The 18,582-nt window shown below is 32.2% G+C and overlaps 3 protein-coding genes across 6 annotated transcripts; 1 reads left to right on the forward strand and 2 right to left on the reverse strand.

The window, feature by feature from the left end:
- Positions 1 to 309: 309 nt before the first annotated feature.
- On the reverse strand, positions 310 to 2,005 carry LOC104704152 (ethylene-responsive transcription factor CRF6). Its single transcript, XM_087460326.1, has one exon. It carries the CDS (start codon positions 1,658 to 1,660, stop codon positions 692 to 694), a length of 969 nt encoding a protein of 322 aa, XP_087316452.1. The 5' UTR covers positions 1,661 to 2,005; the 3' UTR covers positions 310 to 691.
- Positions 2,006 to 5,667: 3,662 nt separating this feature from the next.
- On the forward strand, positions 5,668 to 7,916 carry LOC104699730 (exosome complex component RRP41 homolog). Its single transcript, XM_010415074.3, has 11 exons — positions 5,668 to 5,931; positions 6,050 to 6,125; positions 6,215 to 6,261; positions 6,358 to 6,418; positions 6,536 to 6,577; positions 6,677 to 6,741; positions 6,838 to 6,916; positions 7,008 to 7,044; positions 7,147 to 7,349; positions 7,440 to 7,529; positions 7,638 to 7,916. Exons 2-11 carry the CDS (start codon positions 6,072 to 6,074, stop codon positions 7,683 to 7,685), a joined length of 726 nt encoding a protein of 241 aa, XP_010413376.1. The 5' UTR covers positions 5,668 to 5,931; positions 6,050 to 6,071; the 3' UTR covers positions 7,686 to 7,916.
- Positions 7,917 to 8,112: 196 nt separating this feature from the next.
- Positions 8,113 to 10,730, reverse strand: LOC104699731 (putative glucose-6-phosphate 1-epimerase). 4 transcript variants are annotated; one of them, XM_087460327.1, is made up of 9 exons: positions 9,970 to 10,193; positions 9,685 to 9,883; positions 9,519 to 9,593; positions 9,368 to 9,424; positions 9,115 to 9,281; positions 8,888 to 9,022; positions 8,701 to 8,803; positions 8,519 to 8,618; positions 8,113 to 8,434 (listed from the first exon to the last, which is right to left on the reverse strand). In XM_087460327.1, exons 2-9 carry the CDS (start codon positions 9,796 to 9,798, stop codon positions 8,226 to 8,228), a joined length of 960 nt encoding a protein of 319 aa, XP_087316453.1. In that variant the 5' UTR covers positions 9,799 to 9,883; positions 9,970 to 10,193; the 3' UTR covers positions 8,113 to 8,225. The 4 variants fall into 4 exon arrangements, with proteins under 4 accessions (XP_087316453.1, XP_087316454.1, XP_010413378.1 ...); XM_087460328.1 differs by having other exon boundaries at positions 9,699 to 9,883; positions 9,970 to 10,109; XM_010415076.3 differs by having other exon boundaries at positions 9,699 to 10,730.
- Positions 10,731 to 18,582: the final 7,852 nt, after the last annotated feature.

Raw genomic sequence — 18,582 nt, forward strand, 5'->3', positions numbered from 1 at the left:
GGTCGATAAGGATAAAATCATAAAATCAGATGACATCAGGTAACTTTTGACCATATAAAATACGTAGTTTTTGTTTAATCTTTTGTTTGATTAAGACAATCCATTACTAACATGTTAAAGTACTTTTTTCATCTTTAGTAAATTAATACAAATTCACAAAATATGATTATGACATTTTTTGGGCATTTACAAGATTTTTTTTGGCAATTCTGATAGAATTTTATGTGTTGAAATAATAATTTTTGAAAATGCATCAAAGACTTGTCATTTGTCGTCGCATAACCATAATAGAAGAGATACTCGTACGAATTAATAATATACATTTTTTAAATAAATATTAATATAAGATATAGAAACACATTTATATACTGTTTCCTACCATTGAGACAAATCTGAGAGAGAGAGGAAACCAAATAACGAAGCTGTTGTTATCTTCATAAGCACGACTAAACATTTTACTCTTAAGTCTCTTACCTAAAGATATTTACCCACAAATTAATTAAAAACAAAACTTCCTTTTTTTGTCCTCTTTGGCGCTTCAGTTGATCTGAACTGTCCACGTTATCCAGACAAAAAGGTATCCGACGGTCAAGATGCATCCATGTCATAATCACCCCCAAACAAACAAAAAAATCTCCCAAGAAGTTGAGAAGACACATCGTCTTCCCAAAGTTTCGATCTTTTTTTTTTTTTAATCTCGAGGGTGATGGTCGAAGAAATTATCAACATCCCATAAAGAAGACTCGAAATCTTCTTCGATCAATCTGAAGGAGAAATCTTCAGATTCGTTCCCTTCTTTTTGCCAATACTCTGTGTTTAGCTGTAACAACGGTGATTGGATTTTGAGTTCTTCATAATCGAGAAACAAAAGGTCAGGGGCAATTTTGGAATCCCATAAATAGTCGTCGGCAAGAGATAGATCCGGTAACGGAAACGGATCCGGGAACCACGGTTCTGATTTCACCAGAGCAGTCGGAGATAGCTCGATCGGTTCAATCTCATGCTCTGTTCTGTACTCTGTTTCCTCGTTGGCGTTGAATCTGAGAACAGAGGTCGGAGAATGGAGGGTCTGGCGAGAATCTTTCCCTGAATCGCAAGCGGGAACCGTATCGAGAACGATGAGAGGCGGAGGCGGAGGCGTCGGCGGCGGAGACGGAGGAGGGGTTAGGAAATTGGTCAGTGCGTTATGTCCTCTGAATTGAATCGCGGCTCGATCGTAAGCCACAGCAGCTTCCTCCGCCGTGACAAAAGTCCCTAACCAAACCCTAGTACGGCTCGACGGATCTCTGATCTCCGCCGCGAATTTCCCCCACTTCCTCTGTCTAACGCCTCTGTACTTTTTAGGCTTCACCGACGACGAAGACACGTCATCATCAACCACGGCTTTCTCCGCCTTGTGTTTAGCTTTCCTCGCCGTGACGACGGCGGAGGAGGAGGATGATTCGCCTTGGCAGAACCTAATCTCCTCGACGTATCTCTTCACTCTTGGAGCCGCCACCGTGACGTTGTCTTCTTCGTCTTCGCCAGATGATGAGTCGGTAGCGAAAGGGTCAGTAACAGCGATACGAACCAGCCGTGGAGAGTCCTCACTCTGCTTAGCTGCTACGTTTGTGACCGTACGATGCTCTGAGAACTTGACTCTTCTCGTTCGTCTCTCCATCTATAGAGAGAGAGAGAGAGAGTTAATTTTTTTTACACAGTATTATTGTGAATTGAGGAGAGAGAGAGAGGAAGAGAGAGAGAGAGAGAGAGAGAGAGAGAGAGAGAGAGAGAGAGAGAGAGAGAGAGAGAGAGAGAGAGAAGTATTAAAAAAAAAAAGAGAGAGAAGAGTCAAAAAGGCTTACGAAGAATCGCCGTTTCTTAGGAACGTCCTTGTTTAAATACTACTACAGTCATTTTAGCTTTTTTTTATGGAGATTTTTTTAATTTAAATTTGCGATTATATTAACTGCTTATATTTACTACTGTGTCTTTTAGTTTTGACTACTATAATAACTGTTACAGAGAGAAATTAAATGCGTGTTCTAACCGGTTTAACACTATCCTTAATTCAAATGATTAAATGATTCACTCAGAACGCATTTCGCACTATTGACATGGCCTGCTTAATTGATTCTGTTTATAAACCGGTTGGTTGAACCGGAGTTAGAATTGGAGTTCCTTGTAAAAAAAAAAGGAAGAGGAGGAGGGATTAATAAGGGCGGTTTCGTGGATCCAAAACGGCTTTCCGCATCGCAGATTGAGACGTTAGATTAGTGACACGTGGTAGTTACCGTACCGAAAGCAGAGCCAATTGTCCTATTCTAGCTTGGTCTCCAAGCAACTTTTTTTTCATCTAACTCCACACGCTCTCCATGGTGTTCGTATGTTTCACGCGTCACTCGGTGGGCCCTTCTCATGCAAGATTGGTCACGAGTATGTGTCACTTCGCATTGACCCAATTTTTGGACAATTATTTTATTATCAAGTTTTAAATTTGGTAATGAATCTAGTGGTGATGTGTTTTGAATGTGTGATAATTATATCTCGTCTTTATTATTTTAAAAGTCGAACCGATGTGTAGGGAAATTATGATATTTTGCTTGGAGCCCAAGTCTCTTATCAAAAACTTTTATTAAAAAAAACTAGGAGAAAAAGTTAACAAAATACTTAGATTTTCCTATAATAAATGGTTGGTTGCGCTTTTTGACTATAATTGGTCCATCAAATCATAATAATTGATTGTTTTTACTAAGTATATATTTAATTAAAAGTCGATAAGATTCTACGATACATGTAATTTTAAGGCTTTTACGTGGGATTATTTACTCTTGTTAAAAGTTAGACCGTAAAAAAATACAGTATATAATAGTCGCATGACATTCGTTAGGTGTTAGGTGTTAGGAGTTAGGAGTTAGGACCATAGTCGTCCTAGGTACTAGTTACTAGGTTAAAGAGTGGTCTCTCTTACATTGTCTACAAGACTACAACTTGTTTTTTTTTTCTTCTTATAATATCTGTCTAATATTTGATATAATCAAACATATATATTCATAAGACCAAACAAACAAACAAAAAAACCTTAGTAAATGATTCCATCATCTCTACCCTCACGAACCCGTCATTTTCATATACTACATTACTTTGCATATCATTTGTCGGCATGGCACACGTAAGTCCCCGACACGTTGACTACTATCAATATTTTTGTATTAGGAATTTATCAAGATAATTAATACACAAACAAAATAAAAACAGAGTCAACGGGTAAAGTCTTCACTAAATAAAAACAAACAATAACAAGAAAAGCCTAAACCTAATATTTTTTTTGGAATACTACATGGAAAAGGAGTAAAAGATTAAACCTTTTTAGAATTAAGAAATAACTCGATATAACGGGTGAGCCACTGTCCAACAAATGCAAAAAAAACAAATTAACATATTATCTAGATTTAATTATAAATATAAATATTGTCCGAAATGGCTTTCTAGATGATTAATAAAATCATATATTAAAATCATATGGGAAATGATTCAATAGTACCAATATAAGTGATACCAAAATTGATACTAATTTAGATTCAATGAGTGATGCCATACCTAATTAATTGGCATCAATTAATTTTAATTGATACTAATTTATCTTAATTTGTATCACTTCAAAGGAAAAAAAAATACAAAACAAATATTATCATCAATTGTCCAAATGATAAAAAAATTACATCATTTAGAAAATGATGCTAGCAAATTTACAAATAATATTTATTTATAAAAAATCTAACTAATATTAGCATCAATTGTTTACAAGTGAGCAATTTTAACATCAACTAGATTTTAACCCGCGATACACCGCGTGCATATAGTTTTATTATTATTTATATTTTATATTCTATTTATTTGTTAAATATTGGATATTTTATAAATAGAGAAATAACCTAATTTTTCGGCCGCTTGTGCGACTAAATGTTTTTATTAATTTTTTAACCTGTAATATATGACTATTTTTTATTATATTTAATTTGTTTTGTTTAGTGTTTGAGATTCTATTTTGATTTTTAATTATTATAACAAAAAATAAGGGATTTAAATTCATAATAAGTCATTTATATGATGTGATTAAGTCACATTTTTCCTAATGAATTAATTATTTTACACAATCTTAGGTAAAACAAATTGATTTTATATGTCAGATATTATAATATTTATACTGTTGGCAAATAATAAAATGAGGATTTAACCAGTGTTAGCACATATTTAATAATATTTTATTAATTCCAACATGCCCTTTTATAACCACATTATATAGTTTTTTTAATTTTTTTTTAATTTTACATATTCATAATAATTTAAATTTTATTAAATTTATATATATATATTAATTATAATATTTAAATAATTAGAAGTTCTTTTTACTTTAAGAATCAAAACTCACAGGTTTGAAAAATAAAATGGAAAATATATCATAGTTTATGTCTGTACATAATATTGATTGCTGTTTTTTATTTTTGGTTGGAATGAAATGTAAAATATTTAAGAAACAAAATCTGAAGTGATATTATTTGTGGAAAGTTTTTAGGGATTAAATATATAAATAAGTTTTTAAATACATATAACTTCAAGGGTAAAACACCAAATGTACTTCAAAAATATTAATATAGATTTAGGAAACAAAATCTGTTGTGATATTATTTATGGAAATTTTTGAAGGGTTAATGTTGTAAATAAAAATTTAAATAAGTAAAACTAAATGGGCATAACACAAAATGTACTTCAAAAATGTTAATATAGATTACAAACAAATGCTACAACTATGTAGCATCGATTGTTAGAATCTTAACAAATATTAACATCATTCATGTCAATTGATGTAAAACTAACATCATTTGTTATAATTGATGCAAATATATAAATAAGTGATGTGGTACACCTTTTTTATTTGTAGTGATTCGAGTAAACGTAGATTAATAACAGAAATTTACTCCGTTATCATTTTTAATAGAAATTTAATGTCATGTCTAAATTGGCCAAGTCAACAAAAGTTAAACATTTTAAGAAAAAATCAACCTAAACTTTACGATTTAAATGACATTTCAAATGTTCAAGCTTTTTTCATCTCATATTTGAAAGTTCAGGTTTTTTTTAATATTTTTCCTAAAAACATCTTAGAGATTTTGTTTTTGTTTTTCTTGATTATATAAATCAATTTGTCAATCTAGTTTGATACATTTCAAGTATGATTAAGTTACTGTGTGACTAACTATTGAATCTGTTTGTTGTTAGTTGTTTGTTGAAGGAGCTTAATAGCTTAAATGCAAACATTGGGTTCAAGACTTTGAACAACTACGAGGATGCTATTGCTCTCTCTCGGAAGTATCTCAACAAGGAGGCGGAAGCAAAATCTGAGCAGGTGAAGCTGAAAATGCCTAAAAATGATAAAATTTACATCATTTAGAAAATGATGCTAACAAATTTATAAATAATATTTATTTATAAAAAAATCTAACTAATATTAGCATAAATTGTTTACTAGTGAGCAATTTTAACATCAATTACCAACAAATGCTACAACAAATGCTACAATCTTAACAAAGATTAACATCATTTATATCAATTGATGTAAAACTAATATCATTTGTTATAATTGATGCAAATATATAAATAAGTGATGTGGTACACCTTTTTTTATTTGTAGTGATCATTTAAAATGCTACAGAGGAAGTATGTTATATAATTGAAACTACTAATCATCACTTTAATAACATACAACCAAACAAATTTTGTGCAAACCGTTGTTATTTGATCTTGTGAATTAAGACGCTTTTACGGGTATACCCTTAAAATCTCACTTAATTCACAAAAAGAAACCAACAGCCCTAAATCACTCTTTTTTAGTTCTATCGTCGACGCCGTCCATCACCGTCCGTCATATCGCCGCCGCAAATGCAGGCAGAGGTTTATATGTCTCACCTCTTGTTCCTCAGTTGTTTCTGTTCCTGGGAATCAGAGAGTATAAAACTTGTTTTGTTTCTGTCTTGCTCTGCTCTCATAGTTAAATAACCTCTCTGTCTAGGGTTCTGTAAATTTTTACAACAATGGAGTACGTAAACCCAGAAGGTCTTCGATTAGATGGTCGCCGATTCAATGAGGTATGTTTCCCATCTCAGTTCCTTGTCTTTTCTTTGCTGATGATGCCTTCACAAGTCAATTCGTGACGCGTCTTCTAATGAAATCTCAGATGAGGCAAATCGTAGCTGAAGTTGGAGTGGTTTCTAAGGCTGACGGGTATACTTAATTCTTTCTCTCTTTAAGCTTTATTTCCATCTCAGTTCTAAATTTGGCACTTTTATATGAACACAAAAATTTCAACTTTGTTTCTAGTTCTGCTGTTTTCGAGATGGGCAATACCAAAGTAATTGCAGCTGTCTATGGTCCAAGAGAGGTACTTGATTTGACCTATAAAGATTGGTGCTTTAGTTGTATATAATCCAGTGAATTAAGCGAATTGGTTTATTTCTGTCTGTTTAATTGGTATGTATCTATCTCTGTGCTTCCTCAGATTCAAAACAAGAGCCTGCAAAAAAAGAACGACCATGCATTGGTATGTATATGCTTTTGTGATCTTGTTTGGTATTGTTCTTTGGCGAAAAAGCTTATGTCAAATTTGTAATGCTTATGGCTAATTTTTATGTTTTGGTAGGTGCTGTGTGAGTATAGTATGGCTCAGTTTAGTACTGGTGATCGTAGAAGACAAAAATTCGACAGGTTTATTACATCTATATCGTGTAGCTAAAAAAAAAAGACTTTTGCTTCTTCTCACGGGAATCATATAAATTGTTGTGTATTAATTATGATGGTCAGGCGATCAACAGAGCTATCTCTTGTTATCCGTCAGACAATGGAAGCGTGCATATTAACTGAATTGTTGCCTCATTCTCAGGTTTCCTTGACGAACTTGTAATCAAAGTTGCATTTTTCTCTGTTTTTGTTTGCTTTTGCTTCTTGATGGATTGATTGTTTCCTTTGTGCAGATTGACATATTCCTTCAGGTTCTACAAGCTGACGGAGGTACGAGTAACTAACTTACTCTCTCTCTGTTCTGCAAACAAGCTTTTTTTAAGCTCTTTCAATCTCTGATCTGCCATTGGTGTTTTGTTCTTCTGTATTCAGGAACAAGATCAGCTTGTATCAATGCCGCGACTCTAGCTCTAGCAGATGCTGGAATTCCAATGCGCGATCTCGCTGTGTCTTGTAGTGCTGGATACTTAAACAGTACTCCTCTTCTTGATCTTAACTATGTCGAAGATAGCGCTGGAGGAACTGATGTAACCGTTGGTATTTTACCTAAATTAGACAAAGTGACACTCCTTCAGGTTCTTCTTCTTCCCTCCATATCACATCTGTCTCTACATTCCCAGTGATATGATTCTAGATGTTTATGTCTTGAGTTATTACAAATGTAGATGGATGCGAAGTTACCCATGGAAACATTTGAAACGGTGTTTGCATTGGCTTCTGAAGGTTGCAAGGCAATTGCAGAGAGAATACGCGAGGTAACAATTGACTTCTGAATCTTTCTCTTTCTAGGGTGTTCTTTCTCCACCACCATTGAAGATTTGTTCTTTGTTCTCTAAATGTTAAATTCTTCTTTTGTTTGGAAGGTACTTCAAGAAAACACCAAACAGCTAGAGTATCGCCGAGCTGCATGAACTTGATATAGTGTTTAGAGAAAAACATGACGCTGCGAGATTTTTGTCAATTAGATTTTGCTGCTGATTTTGGAAGTTGGTTATCAAAAACCGGGAATTATCCTAACCTCAAAGCTTGTAGTGCAAAGTTCTGCTCTTTTTGGTTAAAATGGTTTTATTCTTGTTGTTGATCTATTCGGCAAGCCAACTTTGATCTATATAAGATTTATAAAGTTATAACAGATTCAGTAATCTAACTTACTACTACTTACTTTTTTGTTAAGAAAAAACTGAATAGTCACATTTAAAACAAACCTTGTCTCAAATTCGTACATTAGCCGAGGAGAAGAGGCAATTTTTTTGTTCTGTCACCTACATCACGAGACTGGTTTGAGAAATCACCAGCTCATAAGCTTCTACTGAGAAAAACGAGAATCAACAAAATAGGGAAGAAAAAAAAAACGGTGCTTCTGCTTTTCCAATGTTGCAGTACAAAAAAAGCTGCAGAAACTTGCAATGGAACAAGCATATTTTCTTTAGGATGGAATCCAAGTCAGAGAATCAGAATCCTTTGCTCTGTAGTTCGAGCTGATCGAAGCAGAAACTAGATTTAACCGCGGTCAACATAAGCCGGCCAGTCCATTCTTCTCCTGGCTTCAAAGTGATTGGTCTCTCAACTGCTGCACCATTCACACAGAGCATGCTTTTGTACTCATCATCACCAAAATCCGCCATTGTTTTCGATTTCTTTTCCCATGGATTCCATACAACTGCACCATCCATCAAAGTTAATGATGATTCATATCATATACAACAAACAAGTAATCGAAAACGAATTGTTGTTTCATTCTCACCAGTGTCTGGAAGTCCTTCCTTTCCGATAACATACGTTCTTTTTCGTTCGTGATCAAGAACTGCAACTACCTTTGGTGATCTAAGGTAAGTCCGGTCCATCTGAATTCAAAAGATGCAATCATATAAGGTAATCGAGCGAAGATACTTGTTCGCTATATAGATGATTGCTTTTAAGGTTTACCTCGGATTCAAAGGTTATTGCATCGCCTTGTTCTGTCAAAAGCTCTCTTTTGCTGAGGTTGTCTAAGTAGTCGAGTGTCTCCAACCCTTCAACTCTCACTTCACTGTAGAAAAAAAAAAGTAACATTGTATTTGATTTCACCAGAGACTGAAGAATCAAATGCTGACTTACTGAACAGTAATAATACCTGATGTCAGAGACAGAGAGGTAAGTGTGATATGCAAAAGAGAAGCTAAAGGGCTTGCCATTGATGTTTCGGATCCGAGAAACTAAGGTTAAGTCGCCATCAACAGCAAGCGAAACCCGAAGACGGAACTCGAAACTGCAGAAACAAATGTGTCATTGTTGAAAAAGAACAATAGGAGAAAAGCAGTAAAAACAACACAAGAGTGATGACACATATATATATACTACCTATGAGGCCATTGCTTCAAGTCGTCTTCAGAAGGTTTCAAAAGAAGATCAACAAAAGATTTGACAGAGGATGATTCGTTGGAGTGAAGAGGAGGTGGATTCTCATCGATAACCCAGATTTTGTTCCTGGCAAACCCATGTTGATCCAACAATCCACAATCCCCAAACTTCACCAAACACACACACAAACTCCAATTACAGAAAATTTCAGTGAGAACAACTTGAAAATAAAAAAAATCTAATTTTTTTTTACCTGAGGATAACAAATCTGAATCCCTCCACGCATTGATTTTGGGGGTTTGAATATAGCCTAACAATATTATATAATTCACAAGAAAAAAAAATAAAAATAAGATTTTTGACTCTCTCTGTTGAAAACCAAAAGGTTATGTATTTGTTGTAACCTTGTTGCTAGTGAAAAGAAGCTCTTCGCCTTGTTCATTCCGCCATGAAATCACTTGCCCTCCATGTAAACTAATCTGGAAAACCCCAACAAAAACAAAAAAAAACCAAGAATTGATTAACAAGCTCTCGAATACAAAAAAAAAATAAAGAAGAAAGCAAAGGGACCTTAGCAGAAGCACCATGTGGGTTTCTGAGAAGGACTTGGTCAATGCCATTCCAATCTTTGATAATCTCAGTAGCTTCTTTTTGATCCCACACTACTGTTGCGTAATGACCCATTCCTGTGTAGGTATTTCTTCTCTCTCTCGCTCACTCAAATCTTACTTCTTTCTTCTCTTCTTTGAATTTTTGAAAATCTCAACAACTTACCGACAAAAACAAAACAAAACAAAAATAAGAGAGCCAATAAAAATTTTAAAAAAAACGACAAAAGGGCTTTTGCTTTCTCACAAAAATCTCATGACCACGACGGCGTGATTAGATCTGGAAATCTAAGCTCATTTAGTACTACTACTACTACTACTCTCCTCTCCACTCAAAGAAAAAGAAAAAACATTTTAAAAAGAAGAAGAAGAAGAACACATGGCGATAAAAAGAGCAACACAGCTATCTTCTTTCATCTTTTAGTGTTTTATTTTCTTTATATAAATATTAAACCCCCTCTGATAACTCTCGTTTTTTTTGGAACTTATTCAATTAAATTTTTTTATATGGGAAATAATAATATAAAAAAATTCAGGTTAGCTTCTTTATATGATTTAAAAAAAAAAAAACTGATGAAATACATACACAAAGAAGAGATTATGGAAACAGTTTGATGAATTTTGGAGTATAGATTTAAAAGGTGAATCTATTGGGAACAGAGGAGGAGGAAGGCTACGTCGTGCATTGGCTTTAGGTCATCTCCATTAAGGTTTCTTAACCTAAATTTCTTAGAATAGAGAGAGAAAAATTATTAATAAAAAATTGTTTGAGTTTCTTAAATATGTTTTAAAGTTTCTTAGATAAGAGATTTTAGAAACTTTAGAGAGAGTTATTACACTATTTAAGAAACTCATCAAATTAAATAATAATTTTTGTATGATTTTCATTTGTAAGAAACTTATATCAAGATCCATTGATGGAGATGACCTTATAGTCTTCATATAGACATGGCGGAAACAGAACTGAACTTTCTCCGGAGATACAATTTATTTATTTATTTGTATCATAGTATTTTTTTTTACTGGGATACCTATTTCTTCTCCCCCATTCATTAATTTTATTATTATATTTTCAAAATTAAGTACCATTAAATTTATTTACTCATTCATTTCATTTATTAATGTATCCAACCTGTCATTAATCAAACAAATAGTACTACTAAGAGATACAACAACAGTTAAGGGGAGGTATTGGTTTAGGATTTAGAAAGAATTTTAATAACTTTATATTCTTGCTGATTGTTAGAATCATAGAAAATTGAAAATTAAAAATGAAGGATTCTAAGAGATTGTTTAGGAAGTTTTTTAAAATCTTGATGATTTGTTTTTTCTAATCTTGTAAAATCTTTCTATTTGATGAAAGAGTTTTCATGACTTTTGTTATGAAAGAAATGATATAAAATCCTAAACCAATAACATAAAATTTGAATTCATTAACAATCCAAAATTCTTTTGTTTTATTTGAATAACATAAAACTTTTAATGACTTTATAAAACTCTTAATCCAATAATACTAGATTTATCAAGATTTTAGATAACTTTTTACAAATCCACAATCAATAACACCAAATTTTTAAAGAGTTTTTAAAAGTCTTGATTGAATAACAACATATTTTATCTAACTTTTAAAGTCATTAAATTTTTTTTAAATCCTAAATCAATACCTCCCCTAATTTGGAGTTAAAGGAGAAGAATAACACCTTAATTAGTGGGACTAGATTCTTGGTGCACGCAGGATTATTTTTTATAATGGTCTACCGTATATATATATAATATACATATGCTTAGTTTTTGCCCCAAAATACAACTTAATTAGTACTTTCTTGTCTCATGAATGATTTGTCTAATAAAAAAGAAAGGGGAAAGCATTGTGAACTGTAGATAATACAACGTACCCACGTGTACGGTACATAATCAACAGATCAATAAAATGGAAATCTGAAGAATTATTTAGTGTAATTAAAGATCGTCCAATTTTTAAACACCAACAGAGGAAAAAAAACGTGTCCCAAATCCTATTATTTCATTCGTAAAATTAATTCTTACCAAATACTTTATGAGAGTAGTACTAGACTACTAGTACGTCACTACACGAGTAAGGGCATCATTAATGGGAAAACTTTTTTTGTGTTTTTAGATTAAATATATAGTGAAAATAATGTTAGATCAGTTGTTAAGATCATAGGTAAAAAAAATGGGAGAACTAATTATGGTGTTCTTAGAATAAAAATATAGTGAAATAATATTCATAAACATTTTACAAATTATAAAAACTTATAAAATAACATTTAAATTGCTTACTTATATAAAAGCAATTATATACTTATAAATTAATATAATATTCTTAAACATATTACAATTATAAAAACTTACAAATTAACATTTAAATTGCTTACTTATATAAAAGCAATTGTATACTTATAAATTAATATAATATTTTTAAACATATTACAATTATAAAAACTTATAAATTAACATTTAAATTACTTCCTTATATAAATGAAATATTTTTTTTTTCCATAAAATCTCGTCCAATCACATGAAGCCACGTCAAATAAGAACTGGGCTTAGATCAGTTCTACATCAAGAACTAAAAAAAGTGTTCTAAGCCACTATTCATTATTTTTATAATTTTTTTGGGCTAAGAACACCTTTGGTGTTCTCCCATTAACGATGGCCTAAAAATGTATAAAAGTTAAAAATAAATAAGAAAAGAATACTAATAGTAATCATTTTTGCAGCAATATGCATCAATCCTAGCTTTGATGCCGTCGTCTATGTACATTTGTATTACATCGTCTGTTTCCAACGAACTATGTGATGTGAGCCAGCGTATTCTCTGTCTCTCGTTTATCGTCCTATATATGTTTCTCGCGTTTGTACATTTTTCTATATACGAAACATTAAATAATGTACATATGTCGGAATCAGTTATCTTTTAAACCGGGTTTTATTGTCTACACATATTACTGCATGTCCTTTTTATTGGATTCAACAAGTCCCAAAACTAGTTTGTTTTTGATGGATTTTGATTCAATGTCTTCCTTTTTAATTAAAGCTAACGGTTAGGTAACAACAATGTAAGTTTCACAATTCCATGTACTACAAAAAATGGTGTTACTACAGTAATTTCTTTGTCTCATGAATGATTTTTCTATGATAAAATAGTGCAAACTCGAACATAATTATTATAAGCATAGGCCCAAAACTGAAAGTCATGTCTATATTTTTCAGTCGTGCTAAGTAGTAATAATACTCTAATCCAAATTGAGACGACGTAGTTCTGGTTGACGAGTGCTCAGATTGAGAGATTTGCATATATTTTATTATGCAACTAATCCTAGCTCTCTCGTCTAATGGATAGAGAGAGCGTCGTTTGATGTCCGTCTATATATTGCATCACATCGTCCGTTCCCAAAAAGCATCGCCTTGATTAATTATTTTAAACCAATCGGTTTATAGTATTTTATTTTGGGTTTGATAACCGGTTTATTTATTTTCTTTTCTTTTTGGGTTTGAGAACCGGTTGTTATTGTCTACACATAACCCGGTTTATACTTTATACTCAGTAAAGAAGACAACTATTAATCACGGTGATTTACGGTAAACCTAGTTCCCTCATTTTAAATGTAATGTAACCTCTTCTTCTTTTCTTTTCTTTTTTTTTTTTTTTTTTTTTTTTTTTTTTTTTAAATGACATTTCAAAAATTGAGACATTTTTCGTCTCAAATTTGAAAGTTCAGACTTTTTTTAATATTTTTCCCAAAAAAACATTTGCAGACAACATTTTAGAGATTTTGTTTTTGTTTTTCTTGATTATATAAATCAATTTGTCAATCTAGTTTGATACATTTCAAGTATGATTAAAATACTGTGTGACTAATTATTGAATATGTTTGTTGTTTATTGAAGGAGCTTAGTAGCTTAAATGCAAATTTTGGGTTCAAGACTTTGAACAATTAGGAGGATGCTATTGCTCTCTCTCGGAAGTATCTCAACAAGGAGGTAGAGACAGAGTCTGAGCAGGTGAAGCTGAAACTGCCTAAAAATAATAAAAATTTACATCATTTAGAAAATAATGCTAGCAAATTTACAAATAATATTTATTTATAAAAAAAATCTAACTAATATTAGCATCAATTGTTTACAAGTGAACGATTTTAACATCAATTACAAACAAATGCTACAACTATGTAACATCAATTGTTAGAATCTTAACAAATATTAACATCATTTATATCAATTGATGTAAAACTAACATCATTTGTTATAATTGGTGCAAATATATAAATAAGTGATGTGGTACACCTTTTTTATTTGTAGTGATCATTTAAAATGCTAGAGACGGAGTATATTATATAATTGAAACTATTAATCATCACTTTAATAGCATACAACCAAACAAATTTTGTGCAAACAGTTGTTATTTGATCTTGATGAAATACATAACACAAAGAAGAGATTATGGAAACGGTTTGATGAACTTTGGAGTATAGATTTAAAAGGTTGGAAACAGAAGAGGAGGAGGCTACGTGCATTGGTTTCTCTCAAATAGGCATTGCGGAAACAGAACTGAACTTTTTCCGGAGATACAATTTATTTATTTATTTGCATCATATTTTTTTTTTTTAAATACCTATTTCTTCTCCCCTCAATTCATAATTATTCAAAATAAGTACCATTAAATGTATTTACTCATTTCATATTAATGTCTCCAACCTGTCATTAATTAAACAAATACTACTAAGAGAAGAGATACAACAACATTAATTTGGGGTTAGAGGAGAAGAATAACACCTTTTATTAGTGGGACTAGATTCTTGGTACACGCAGGATTTTTTTGTGAGGAGAAGAATAACACCTTATATATACATATAAAATGGTCTACTGTAAATATATGCTTAGTTTTTTGCCCCTAAAATACAAACTTAATTAGTACTTTCTTCTTGTCTCATGAATGATTTGTCTAATAAAAAAAAAGAAAGGGGAAAGCATTGTGAACTGTAGATAATAATTTGTAATCTGTGCCAACGTACCACGTGTACGGTATATAATCAACAAGGTCAATAAAAAGGAAAGTCGAAATATTTTTGGTGGAGTTAAGATAGTCCAATTTTTAAACACCAACAGAGGAAAAACGTGGCCCAAATCCTATTATTTCATTCAATCAAAAGTAAGATATAGTAGTTAAATTAACTCTTATCAAATACTTTATGAGAGTAGTTTAGTCGTCACTACACGAGTAAAAGTATTAAAAAAAAAGAAAAGAATACTAATAGTAATAATTATTGCAGCAATATTCTTTGATCCTAGCTTTGATGCCGTCGTCTATGTACATTGTATTAGGACTATGTGATCAGATTATTGGAGTTTTGTTGTCCTATATATGTTTCTCGCGTTTGTACTTTTTATAGTATATACGAAACATTAAATAATGTACATACGTCGACTCAGTTATCTTTCAAACCGGCGGTTTTTATTGTCTACACATTACTGCTCTTTTTATTGGATTCAACAAGTTCCAAAAGTAGTTTGTTTCTATAGATTTGATTCAATGTTTTTCCCTTTTTAAAAGCTATCAGTTAGATAAAAAAAATCATGTGTCTAAAAAACCATTTCGGCTTTCCATGCCTGAAACAATAGACGAGGTAAGCCAGCAGATCTTGGCTTGTTTTGCATCTATCGACAAACCTCTCTCCAGATCCTTACGCAAAGCTTCAATCTTGTCTGACGGAAAACTATAAATTAATCACAAATTCTTTTAAATTCAACCTTTGCTTTCTTTTTTTCTTTTTTTTTTTTGGGTAAAAAAGTTCACAACTTCGTTCATACCTAGTAGGATTAAAAACTTTGAGAGATACAACTTGACATATATACTAGTAAAATCAAATTAATTTGGAAATATCTCTGTTCTGTTCTCTTTTTATATATATATATATATATATATATATATAAACTTGTTTATTAAACAAAAACTCTCAAGAAGTTGATCAAACTGATTTTCCAGAATCTTTATTTTGTTGGATTCATCAGATTCCAAAAATTAGTTATTCTGTTCTTGATTATATCATTGTTTTTCCCCCTTTTAAAGCTCTTATCTCTATGTGACTATGTCTGGGTTTATTATAACTTATAGTGATTAAAAATTAGTACTAAACAAGATACATTAGCTGATTTGCTTGACAACAAGTATCAACGGTAACTTTTTAAAACGCTAAGGGAAGTATGTAACGGTAATATCTTGTCAATTGAATGATAATTTCTATTTTTATTTTTTGCAATATAGATAATTTCAAATTTACTCATTAGTTAAATAACTTAATATACCCCGCTTCGCTTTATTGACTTGTGTTCCGTTCTTAATTAAAAAGCCTCCCACGAAGGCACGAAGCTCCAGTAGAGGTAAGGTTTTCTTGTATCCCTCCTACCTAAACTCTGTTTACAACATATTTTTTCCTTTTTGCTTGAGTTCGTTTCGTCTCGTCAAGGTCTTAATTTTTTTCGTGGTGGGTTTCGTATCTGTTGAACAGATGAAGATGCAGAGCTATATTGTAGTTGTTGACTTGGGTGTTCTCTCAAACTTGCAAAGCTGGTTACGTTACGCCGGAGAAGCCGTTTTCACCTCCCATAAGTCTTACTTCTCTCATTCCTCAACGATCCTTTCAATTCAAGTTAGGTCTTTTTATTGTTGAGCAAGCAATTCGAGAAACTTAGGTATTTTTTGTTGCTGTTGTTGTCTTAAGGTTGCTGAAGCAATAGATGGAATTGTTACAATTGTAATAGGTATTTATGATGCAGAGGATGCAATTATACCAATGGAGGTCAGGTTGTTAGGGTTTTTTGCCATGAACTAATAATAATATTGTTACAAACTTCAAAGCTCATTAGAGAATCAATAGATGAACTTTTAGTTTCTCCATGTGTGTTCTGCTCCAGATATTGTGTCCACAAGGGGTTGACGAAACCCTCCAGTGAGAAAGGTGTGGCTAGTGGTGGTGGTTGATGGAGAACCTTTCCTAGATGGGATGGGTTGGTCCTAATGGTACAATGCTTTTAGTGAACAAACCCAAAGGTGAGAGACGCAATTTGTGTAATCTCTTTTTTCTCTATCTCTCTCTTTCTTTCTTTCGCTGTTTGAAATCTTATGTGATTTGGTTTATGGTATTGTTCTTAGGATGGACTTCCCTTCACTGTCTGTGGTAAGCTACGACGATTAGCCAAAGTGAAAAAGGTTCGTGCAGCTGATTAGTATTTCTCAGGCGGGTCATGCTGGAACACTTGATCCCATGTATTCATTGTCTGCATTGGTGAAGCTACTAAAGTTGTTGACAGGTTTGTAAGTTCTTAATCCAAAGTTTATATATGCTTATTTGATGATTTACAGAAAGAAAACATAAAAAGCCCTTAGCCCTCTGTATCTGCAGGTATGATCAAAGGTTATATACTATGGTGAAGAGAATGGGTTGTTGGTTTCTCTGTTTCCATTATTCGATTCAGGTAAGTTTGACTACATCAATTCTCTCTACACAAACCCTTACTTACGTACTAAAATCTGCTCTGGACTATATGTAGATTTATATGTATGTTTTTGTCTCAATTCTTGTGCTGCAATGTGTGCAAGTTTTTGCATAGCATATATAGGATGTAATATGTGTTAACGTATTTTTTTTTGGTAGGAATCACACACCCCCTAGATGTGACTTTGTCTGTATTGAATGAGAAATAATGATGATGTTTCAGCAGCATGCGTCTGTGAATATGAATTAGGAAATTAATGACTGAAAATTTGTTTTTACACAGCTTTGGAACAATTTACGCCTCTTGATAGAAAATTTGCAGGTCTATTTGCGAATTTGGATGCGCGGAAGCGATCAGGTTAGTTTTCACTTAACTTTAAATTGTTAGTATTCCATATTAATTAATTAAATTCATTAGTACAAATTTGATATATTAAAAAATAAATATGGTGATTTGCTCCAAAAATAAATATTCCATAGCTAGTTGTTGGATTAATAGAAGAAAATAAGTGTTAAAATTGCGATACAATGGAGAATAACCGAGCTTGGTGTCCTATCCATTGCATCGCTTTTGGTTCGTAAGTTTGGCATCACTAATTCAATTTTTTTCAATTTAATGTAATTTTAACACTTAAATATCTTAATATTAATTAAAAAATGAAAAATTACTACAAACTTTATACAATAAAATATGGTAATAAATGGTTGGATTAATATAAGAAATTTGAGTGTTAAAATTACAATACAATGGAGAATAATCGAGCTTGGTGTCCTATCCATTGCATCGCCTTTGGTTCGTAAGTTTAGCATCACTAGTTCAACATTTTTTCAAGTAATGTAATTTTAAACATTTAAATATCTTAATATTAATTCTACAACAAACAATTGAGAAAATTCATCTATATCTATAATATGTTAAATATAAAAAAATACAAAATTTACTCTCTAATTAAATATGATGATGGTCGGATTAATAAAAAAGTAAATTTGAGTGTTAAAATTGCAATACAACGGTTAATAACCGAACTTGGTGTTTTATCCATTGCATCGCCTTTGGTTCATAATAATTTTATACATATATATATAATAATATTCTAAAACGAACACAAAGGCCTCCGAACAGTTCGTCCTAGCCGCTTTTTCTCCCTGGCACAACCCCCGATGTTCTTCTCTGCTTTTTAAGTCTAATTTATGTCTGTTTCAACGGTGAACGTACCAGAAGTTCACCGCAACTCCTTCCAATAAATCCGGTGGATTCTCCCCCTCCCTCCGTCTCTCCCGGTGGATTCTCTCAGTGAGGTGATTCTCATGAGTCTCCAGCCCCTCAATGCCAAATATGAGAC

The sequence above is a fragment of the Camelina sativa genome, chromosome 7, assembly GCF_030686135.1.
Source record: "Camelina sativa cultivar CO46 ecotype springtype chromosome 7, ASM3068613v1".
NCBI lineage: Eukaryota > Viridiplantae > Streptophyta > Magnoliopsida > Brassicales > Brassicaceae > Camelina > Camelina sativa.

What these genes read in the sequence shown, in the direction of transcription:
- LOC104699730 (XM_010415074.3), top strand. Translation starts at nt 6,072, where the DNA reads ATGGAGTACGTAAACCCAGAAGGTCTTCGATTAGATGGTCGCCGATTC. An exon ending in AAAAGAACGACCATGCATTG is followed by an intron (nt 6,578 to 6,676) that starts GTATGTATATGC and finishes ATGTTTTGGTAG; the next exon opens with GTGCTGTGTGAGTATAGTAT. An exon ending in TTGCAGAGAGAATACGCGAG is followed by an intron (nt 7,530 to 7,637) that starts GTAACAATTGAC and finishes TTTGTTTGGAAG; the next exon opens with GTACTTCAAGAAAACACCAA.
- LOC104704152 (XM_087460326.1), bottom strand. Translation starts at nt 1,660, where the DNA reads ATGGAGAGACGAACGAGAAGAGTCAAGTTCTCAGAGCATCGTACGGTC.
- LOC104699731 (XM_010415075.3), bottom strand. Translation starts at nt 9,798, where the DNA reads ATGGGTCATTACGCAACAGTAGTGTGGGATCAAAAAGAAGCTACTGAG. An exon ending in TTCAGATTTGTTATCCTCAG is followed by an intron (nt 9,282 to 9,367) that starts GTAAAAAAAAAT and finishes TGTTTGGTGAAG; the next exon opens with TTTGGGGATTGTGGATTGTT. An exon ending in CTCTCTGTCTCTGACATCAG is followed by an intron (nt 8,804 to 8,887) that starts GTATTATTACTG and finishes TTTTTTCTACAG; the next exon opens with TGAAGTGAGAGTTGAAGGGT.